This window comes from Myripristis murdjan, chromosome 15 (assembly GCF_902150065.1).
Source record: "Myripristis murdjan chromosome 15, fMyrMur1.1, whole genome shotgun sequence".
In the NCBI taxonomy this organism is placed as follows: Eukaryota; Metazoa; Chordata; class Actinopteri; order Holocentriformes; family Holocentridae; genus Myripristis; species Myripristis murdjan.
This window is the reverse complement of record NC_043994.1, coordinates 25,820,624-25,829,979: the sequence shown is the minus strand read 5'-3', so window position 1 is coordinate 25,829,979 and position 9,356 is coordinate 25,820,624. Positions and strand designations below refer to the sequence as shown.

The 9,356-nt window shown below is 42.9% G+C and overlaps 1 protein-coding gene across 2 annotated transcripts; it reads right to left on the bottom strand.

Annotated features, from left to right (window-relative positions):
- Positions 1 to 1,749: 1,749 nt before the first annotated feature.
- fam83ha (family with sequence similarity 83 member Ha) lies at positions 1,750 to 9,356 on the bottom strand. Of its 2 annotated transcripts, XM_030070972.1 has the most exons (7): positions 9,079 to 9,356; positions 7,968 to 8,412; positions 7,629 to 7,793; positions 7,270 to 7,394; positions 3,017 to 7,024; positions 2,464 to 2,791; positions 1,750 to 2,360 (listed from the first exon to the last, which is right to left on the bottom strand). In XM_030070972.1, exons 2-7 carry the CDS (start codon positions 8,406 to 8,408, stop codon positions 2,349 to 2,351), a joined length of 5,079 nt encoding a protein of 1,692 aa, XP_029926832.1. In that variant the 5' UTR covers positions 8,409 to 8,412; positions 9,079 to 9,356; the 3' UTR covers positions 1,750 to 2,348. The 2 variants fall into 2 exon arrangements, with proteins under 2 accessions (XP_029926832.1, XP_029926831.1); XM_030070971.1 differs by having other exon boundaries at positions 2,464 to 7,024.

The window sequence follows — 9,356 nt, the reverse complement described above, 5'->3', positions numbered from 1 at the left end:
AACGAGCCTGCTGCAGCATGTGACCGAGTGGCAAGTTCACACACAGTGAGCTTGATCGTTTTGTGTAATGCCAATATAAGAGGATCCCTATGACTGTAAAGATGAAAGCTGCTTTAAGAAACACAAAAAGCAAAATCTGATGATCTGATCCCAATGACAGACAGTTGATCGGATTATTATTCTAATGGTGGCAGGATGGTCAAGTGCTGAGACTTTCCTCCAATCAGAGCTCCCAGACAGAAGTCAAGCATCTGTCTTGATAAAGTGCCCTTAAGCAAGACACTAAATCCCTGTCAGCGATGGAGGGCAGAGCTGCAGAACGGGCAGGAGGTGAGAGGCAAATATTCTTCATGAAGATGTGAAGCTCAGATTCCTGTTCATATCAATCTAAATCCGTGGTGCTATATGCTCAAAGAGGGTTTTCTTATTTCCTCGCTCCAAATGATCACAGTGAAACATTAATACCAGGACACATTGTGCAACACTGATGCTTCATCCTCATGGCCTCGGTGGAGTTTCCTGAGGACATCATGAGGGAGATGTCTGAGATGTCCTACTACCTACACAACCGAAACCCAAACAGCCTATCGTGTTTTTGTTCCACATACGTCCTCATCGACACGCCAGATGATAAATCTCAAGTGGCAGTTGCTCAAATGTAATTACTGTGTTTTAAAAGAACAAAAAGACACACAGGTTTAACTGAGATATTTTTTTTTATTATTTTTTGTGAAGGTTTTCCTAAAAATTCTCTTTATTTCTCTCTATTTGCTTTCTATAACATGAACTTTGAGCTCTCAAGCTAAACAAAAATGCAACTGTATGAATAATGACTGACTTGTGTTGTCTGAAAAGGTCAAAAGAATGTATTACAGACATAATTTTTCTAAATTTAACATGGTAACTGACACAATTATTCTTCAGATTTTTTTTTTTAATCATCTATAGCAGTACATTGATGTCATACATTTGCATTTTCCCTCGATTTTAAGCAGCTCACCTGTGATGAAAATGAATGTAACTTTGGTATTTCTGGAAGATAGCTAATTTCGCATAACAAAAATCTGGATTTTCCTTAGCCATAAATTCAAATTCCCTCTATGATTTAAAAATGTACAAAATACAGCATTCTTCATAACTTAAATCAATACTTGTTGTCACATAAGGCACACAAGAGGTAAGTAGGGGACTGTCTTTACAGGAGAAAGAGTGACAGCATGATTTCAAAACATTTTATTAACAAATGCATATTCTATCTTGGATAAAGCACTCAAAAACCCATTATTAAAACAAAGCTGCATCCTGCAGAGCATGGTGCTACAAGATAACTCTCTCACAAATTCTCTGCAATATTTGCAGTTTCAGAATTATGAAACTAGCTCACTCGTTTTAAATCACCATGCAGTTTTGATCTCAGAATTTGAGGCAAATTGCAAGAGAATTAAGACACATATTGACAGCCTTGGAAGACTGAGGCTGACTGGAACACATTGCCCCTATGCAATGCATTACATTACTGTGCACTGTGTGAAGATATATACACTGATATGAACTGTAACTAACATAAATGGCATGTTTAAACTGTAACTCATCTTCAATCTCAGTTGATTTTTTTCACTTTCTAAATCCCTTTGATTACAATTACATAGCATTAAAATTCTTAATTAATTTACAATGGAATGCTGACTCTCTTACACAGTTATGAATCCCATGTCTTTAACAAATTTCATTATCCACTTGTTTTTTGGATTAGCATGATTGTCAATACCATGAAATATTGCAAAATAAGATGTATAATAGTTTTAAACCCTCACAAACTACATCTGTAACACTTGAAAATCGCATTTTGCCCTAAAACCAGTTGACATTTGTGAACTTTACAAATGCAGACAGACTACATCAAAGGAACAAAAAGCTACATTGCACTTTACCCATGCAGTCAGTAAAAACATATTTGATCACGCACCATTCTCAGTGCCTGTATTGTTTTCACACTGGTAGCAATTCAGTGATACTCAGTTGGCACTTTGAGTCAAAGTGAAAAGTCCCTTGGTTCATCATGGCACATGCAATTAGCACAGCAGGTTTCAGTACCTGTTACCACAAGATCATTTACAATAATTTTACCCTTTGTAGGAAGCTGATTGTCATAGAATACAGTTTCCTTTGCATTTTTCTTGCTCCTCTGCCCATAAAAATCCTTTATCTGCAGAGAAATCCTCTTTTTATAAAATGTTGAGAAGCTAGCTTGTTTGGCACGTCAGCTTTTCATTGGATTTGGCTCCTTTTGGCTTTTTAATGCATATGCTCGGCTATTTGCATCCATTCAGCTTCATTTGTGCTGCCGGTTAAGGTGCCATCTGTGAAAAGTAAGAGATACATCATTGAGAAATCATTTGCCACAGAGACTTGCAAACTTTATCAAAAAATTCAAATAATTTGTATAGAAATAATTCTACATACCTCAAAGCGACTGTAGACTTTCCTCTCCTTGCGCATGTTTTGGATCTTCTCAAGCAGCTTCTCTCGCTCCTGAGTGGTCTTTGGCTGCCCTTTGGTTCGTGATTTGATGCCTCCTGCATTCTCCCTAGTGGCATTCTTGTCAGCTTCGTCTTCTTTGTCATCATCAGTGACAGGAGACTCTTTGGTGGTGTCAGTCCTGCTTTGGCTATTGGCAGAAATTTGCTCCAGAAGCAGCTTTGTATCATCTCTGAGGTTGCTGCTGGAGAGCACATTAGCTGTTGATGAGTGGTAACGGGATGGGCTTGCTTTTGTCTGCTTTGACTGAGGAACTACTCCATCTGATGTGGTGGTCTCTGTTGGTTCAGAGCTCTTACTTTCCTCGACTTTGTCACTTGGTTTTCCATGGCTGACAGACTCCTGTGGATTCGTTTGTTTGGCCTTGCTTGTGGCTTCAGTGTTGCATATTTTTTTCTCACCTGTTGAGTCTTTGTCTACTTCACACTGAATCTCCACATTACTATTTTCAACAGGCACAGGTTGCTTTGATTGAGGTGACAGAGGAACTGCTCCATCTGATGTGACCTCTGCTGTTTCGGAGCTATTATTTTCCCTTACTTTGACACTTGGCTTTTCATGGCAGACAGGTTTGGCTTCCCCAGGTAATTTCTCACCTGTAGAGTCAGGCCTTTTAACCTCTTTGCCTACCTCACACTGAATGTCCACATTACTATTTTCAGCGGATACGGGCTGCTTTGACTGAGGTGAAAGAGGAACTGTGACATCTGATGTGATTGCTGCCACTTCTGGGCTTTTATTTTCCTTTACTTGGACACTTTGTATTCCATGGTCGACAGATTTGTTTGGATCAGTTTTATTGACTGTGCTGGTGGCCTCAGTTTCCCTAGGCTTTTTCTCACCCGTAGAGTCAGGTGTTTTCGACTCTTTGCCCACTTCACATTGACTGTCTGCATTACTATTTTCAGCAGGTACAGATGGCTGTGAAGGGTGACTTTCAGAAGTAATGGATTTGTTAGACTCTCTTGGTGTTTTGGGTTCTGCTGGGACTGGAATGACTTTTGACTTATCAAACGGAGATTCTACTGATGTGGGTTTTGGAGAGTCTCTTGTGGGGCTGAGTGTAGATGATGTGTTGCTTTTTGTTTTGTCGGTCTTAGAAGACACAAGTAATCCATCTGAATCAGACTGTGGGGAAGAACATGATACTGCTGGAGCTGGACTGAGAGTGCTAGATTCTGTTAGAGTAACTTCAGAAGGAGAGGTGGCTTGCGTTGGTGCAACTTTGGGAGGATTTGGTTTGGATGGGGAAGTATCGGGAGGAACATCAGACTGAAGTGTTTGATTGGCGACCAAAGTGGTTTCTGCTGGAGCATCCTTTGGTGGAGGTTCTGCTGGGGTGAGCTGAGAAGAAAGAGAAGTCTCTTTTTGGACAGGTTTGGGTAAAGCTGACTCAGTGAGCAGAGAGGAAGAGGATGAATGGCTAAGGCTAGGAGATTCACTTAATTCAGCTTGGACATCTTTTGGAGATGCATTCACAACACTGGATGAAATCGATTCAGGAAGATCTGTTTCTCCAGGCGCTGACTTTGTAGGCAACTGGAGTGAAGATGTATTTGATTCAGAATCATTGGCAGAAGTATCAGAGGAAACATTAGATCCTGCACAAGCAGAGTCAGCTGTTGAAGGGGTCTTGGATGAGGCTGGCTGGGTAATGTTATTGATTTTAACTTGGGTAGAGTCAGATGATAATGCTGTTTGTATGATGGAAGCTGGTATAGATTCCTCTGAGGTTTGGTTGGCACATTGTGAAGAGTCTGACGGGGAGGGTGCAGCACATTCCTTTGGCTGTGTTTTGTCAGCCTGTGGAGACAATACACTGGAGGTAGGGGAGCAGCTGGAATCCTCTGGTCTGATTTTAGAAGCGGTGACATCTAACGGTGTGGAAAGGAGAGCAGAGCTAGAGCTGGGGGAATCAGAAACCAGTGGAATGTTTTGAGAAGAACCAGAGTCTGCTATAGTGTGATCAGAGGAAGAGCTTGGCAATGAAGAGCTCATTTCTGATCCAGCAGGATGAGAAATTACACTAGATTCACATGGAGTGGGAAGAGAGGAGGCACTGGATTCTAACTGGAGTGGCTCAAGAGTCTCAATAGTTGATTTAGAAAGTGGTATTTCCACTGAACTGGGGTCGGCTGAACTAGACTCCCTGGAGGTAGAATCAAGGATTGGGCTTTTATGTTTATCAGTGCTTTGTGCAAGTGAGTCTATCAGAGGAGGAACAGTTGACGACTTAGTGTCTGTTACTGTGAGGGGATGACCTGGGCTACATTCTTTAACAGCAGGTTTTGACAGCTTTGGTCCCTCAGGTGGTTGGCTATGAGATGGAGCTGATCCTGCAGAAACAGGCGGAGATACACCTGTCTGACTTGTCTTTAGCTCCAGTTTCTCTGAATCAGTTGCATCTGCTTTATTTCCTGCATCCTGCGCAGTAGCATTTTTTTCTGACTCACATGAAGTTGTTTTTTTGACAGAAGAATCTGTTACATTCTGTGATACCTCTTCAACAATAGGTTTCTCCTTTTTCACAGTGGTATTGTTACTTAATTCAGATGGAGGCTTTTGGGGAACTTTCTCTGTGCTCTTTTCAGCTGCTGCAGCTTTAGCAGCTTTGCGTTTTGCCGCTAACTCTTTGAAAAACATGAGCCTGTTGTCAGGATCACTCATATCTAGAAATGGTGGGTTACTCTGCAAAGATTTGGACGGGGCCACTGGTTGGTCCAGTTTGGTTAGTTCAGCTTTAGAAGGCTTAGGTCGGGCCATTGATGGTGAAGAGCTAGCCATCTCTACTTCTGAAGGCTTAGATGATTCCTTTACATCACTGCTATCTGCAAGATCCTTTGTTTCCTTTGACAAATCCTTAAGGTCTTCTTTTTTATCTGTGTCATCTTTTGAAGTTTCTTTGGTAGAGTTGTCAAAAGTGGCTGACTTTACATAACTCCTCCATTCAAAAGGTTCTCTTGCAATAGATCTCCTCTGGCCCAAAACCTGTGAGGCAAATGGTAATTTTGTCTGATCATCCTCATTTTTGTCAGTGTCCTCATCCTGTTGGTCTGGCTCAGTTTTGGTATCTTGAGCAACATGCTGTTCCAGTTGAGAGCTAAATATCAGAGACGATCTCAGCCTGGAGCTCCTTTGTACTGCAGCATTATATTTCCTGCGGAATGACTCCTCCCTTCGAACAACAGGGTTTTTTGGTTCCTTTATTTCTGTCTCCTCTGTTTTGTCCCCTTCGGTTGTTTGTGATGATTCTGATGATGTTGGTAGCGTTGGTTTCGTGTCTGCTGCTGTGTTAACACCATCATCAGGAAGTTTTTTGGAGGACTCTGGCGCAATGGATTTGATGTAACTTGGCAGCTGGCTGGCCCTTGCTGGCATCTTGAACTCTCTGGTAGTAGAAAATAAAGGAACTGATAAGTCTGTGCCCGATGCACTTCGCTGTAAGGGGTTAGAGGGATCTTCAAAAGGGTCTGCAGTTTGAGGTGGTGGCAGTGGCATGTCTTCTTCTCCTGCATTATCAAATGCACTGAGGTATGAGGTGATCCTCCAATTTCTTAGCCCCTGTTTGACTGTAGGATCCTTACGGTCAGTTTTAGACTCCTGGAAAAACTGCTTCTGTTCAGATGGATTAGGGGATGAGGGAGAGGTCTGACAGGCGTATGGCAGGCCTACACTTAATCTTTTAGGATGAGATGAACCGAATGGCACTTCTGGTGCAGGTAATACTTTGTCTGAGACCCTGTCAAACTCTACATTGCCGGTGGATGATAAATAGTTAAGCACAGGGTCAAAGTTATCATGTGGTCCCAGCTCTTGTGGTAAACAAGGTTCAGAATACTGATCTGCTGATTGATAGCCGTGGCCCCGGAACTTTTCATAGCCACTGTAATCCACCTCTGGTCCTGTCCTGGGAAATGGCTGCTGTCCCCAATGCAGCTGCCTCCCCTGGGTCTCCATATTTGGCATGCCTTGTTGCTGCAGGAATGGATAAGAGGACTGTCTGCTGGGAATTCCTTCAGCAAAACTGTGCCGTTTGAAGGGAGCATTGTCCAGCATATTAAAGGGCATCTGTGATTGGCTCTGCTCATATGATGGATCCATTCGTATTTGCTGGGAGGGAAATTTACTGTGCATATCCACAGAGCCCTGGTCTAGTGATCTATGCATGGCCTCTTGCCTGTGTAAGGGCATTCTTTTCCTATCCATATCCATTCGTTCATCAAAGGAGTGTCTAGCCCATTCATCTGAACGAGAAGTGTCTATTGGTAGAAATTTCCTGGGCTCTCTGTACAGCAGAGTTCGGTCACTTGCATATTGCCTCCCGGGTAATTGTCTGAAGTCCTCCACAGGAGGGAGCACATTTTCAATTATCAGAGGTTGGGACTGGGCAAACAGAATCCGAAACTCTTCATCAAAAGTAGATACAAGCTGTCCCAGGAAAAGGTGCGCTAAGCAACGGTGTATCTTCTCAAAAGACCACATAAAGCTGTACAAAGAGAAGAGGGTAAATATTAATTTCTGTAATTACATTCATTGCATGTCTCATCTAATTTGTCTTACCTATAGTCTGAATATACTCAATAAAATACAAAAATGCACAGGATAAAACAATGTGATCATTAATTAACAATCACTGACACTACTGAAGTCCTTATGGTATTAGTTGTTGAGCATTCAAAGGAACCATACTGGCCTGATGTAGCTTTCAGAGAGCTTTTTAAATTGCCTCACCTGTAGTTCCCACTCAGCACAGCCCTGCAGTCTGTTAACAAGAAGCGATCCATCATTTGACCCTTGAAGGTTCTCCCTGAGCGGCAGTGATAGGTGATGCCGGACACCGTTCTTACACGCAAAAACTGCAGGACAGGCATTGAATCAAACACACAAACAATTAATATAAAGCTGAAGTAGAGTAGAACTTTGAGTCTTTATATTCCAAGCGAAAAATCAAAGCTAGGTGGCAGCATTGCACTGACATTACATGTTCCACAGTAATGTGATTTAAAATGGCTGCATTTCAAGTTCCCTTTCTCTACGCAATAAAATCAAGCTGCTGAGTTATGAAATCTATAACTGGAACATGGACTCACTTGGACACTCTCCAGATTCACCCGACAGTTGGAAACCATGTTGACGAAGTGATGTGCGTTCTGCTCATCTAAAAGCACATAGACAGCAACGTTGCGCATGGCAGCATTAAGAATATCCGCAAAGATGTCAACATCAGTAAACATGTCCATCACTATAGCAACCACCTGAAATGGAAAAAAAAAACAAAAACAACAACAGTACATGAGATTGTGAAACTGTGGGGTGTTTCTGAAAATGTCATGAACTACGTCTGTCTACTAACTTTCATATTTGCTTTACAATATGACACTTTTGGAAAAACATGTTTGGGATATGCATAAAGAAAGTGAAAGACCAACTTGCTGAGCGTTTTTAATGAGACGTCGGGCTTGTTCCTTGATAGTCGGCATGTCAGGCTCAGCTGGGTTGACCAGAGTTGTGACTTCTGTGGGTCCGATAAAGCGATGCAGCTGAGGCCAGCCGAGGTCCAGGCCCGGGGCCTCCAGGTCTGAGTGGATGGGCCAGTAAGTGTCCGAGGAGCCATCTCCCAAAGACTCCACATAACGTTCAGGGTGGCTGCTCTTTTGCGGCACCTGAATCGTGCGCTGAATATGCTCAATCTCTGATGTGGCAAGAAAGTCCACCACATCTTCTTTCTGCAGGAACTGGTAGTAGCCCTCCAAGTCATCCTCGACAAGTGCATCAATAGCCAGCCGGTACTCCTCTCGATAGTGCGGAGGAAGATAGTTGGGGTCCAGGGGATTATCCCCGGCAGAGGAGCACTGAGAGCGGTGTGCCATATTGCTGAAAGATCACAGGCAAAAAGAGAAATGTGCTATAAATGTCTTATAATAGACGAACTGTGCACATCATCAACCCACACATCTGTTTTATTATCTCCTAACAACACGATAAGGATAACAGCGAATAATCCCACCCAAGAAACCCTGAATCTACAAGACAAATTGTTCAGCTGCAGAACTCTGGCTTCCATACAAGGCATTCAGAGGCCCTTATCCCTCTCAGTTATAACCCCGTCCCAGCTAAAAACCATATTGGCTTAGGGGAGATGGAAGGAATCCACCACAAGATAGAGGTTTATGGGTGTGGCTCCTCCCTCTGGCCAAAAAAGCCTCAGTCTCCATTTGCAACTTCATGTAGCCTATTGCCACATACATGAAAATTGTCAAAGAGGGAAAAACACCAGTCAATTGAAAAACACCCACTGGCAAGGTAATTATAACACTGCAGCTTAGGGAATAAACACTATTACACAGTGTCCCGCGGCGTAGAGCCTATTAACAAGCTTGTTTTTCTTTTTAAAAAACACTGACAAGCTGAAAATGTAGGCTACAGCCCGCAAAGTCAGGTAAGTTAATATTCATGCTGCAGCAAAAGAGTGTGGGCGCTTGCCATAGTTATTCTCCATATTGTATAACCAACATGTGGAAGGTAGTGACGGCTACTCACTGCTTATCTGCGCCTCAAGCCTCTCCGTCGTGGGGCTTTAAGCCGGTCATGGTCGTTGTGGTTAGATGTCCGGGTTGTTTTTCCCCTCACCAGTGCGTCTTTCTGCTGCTGCCGCGGCTCCCAGTCCAGGTGGGACTCGTCGAAAACTTTCTTTTACAGAGCCTCTTCATCCCCGCCACCTCGCTGAACCAGTTTACTGTCATGCTTGAGGCATGTTGGCGAGGATGTTTGAGCCCCAGCACTTTAGAAAAGAGTTGTGTCGTCAAAATCTCGCCCCG

Coding starts and splice junctions, on each gene's coding strand:
- fam83ha (XM_030070971.1), bottom strand. CDS start 8,408: ATGGCACACCGCTCTCAGTGCTCCTCTGCCGGGGATAATCCCCTGGAC. Junction 7,395..7,628: donor TGAATCTGGAGAGTGTCCAA/GTGAGTCCATGT, acceptor CCTGTCCTGCAG/TTTTTGCGTGTAAGAACGGT. Junction 7,025..7,269: donor GTGCTGAGTGGGAACTACAG/GTGAGGCAATTT, acceptor CTCTTTGTACAG/CTTTATGTGGTCTTTTGAGA.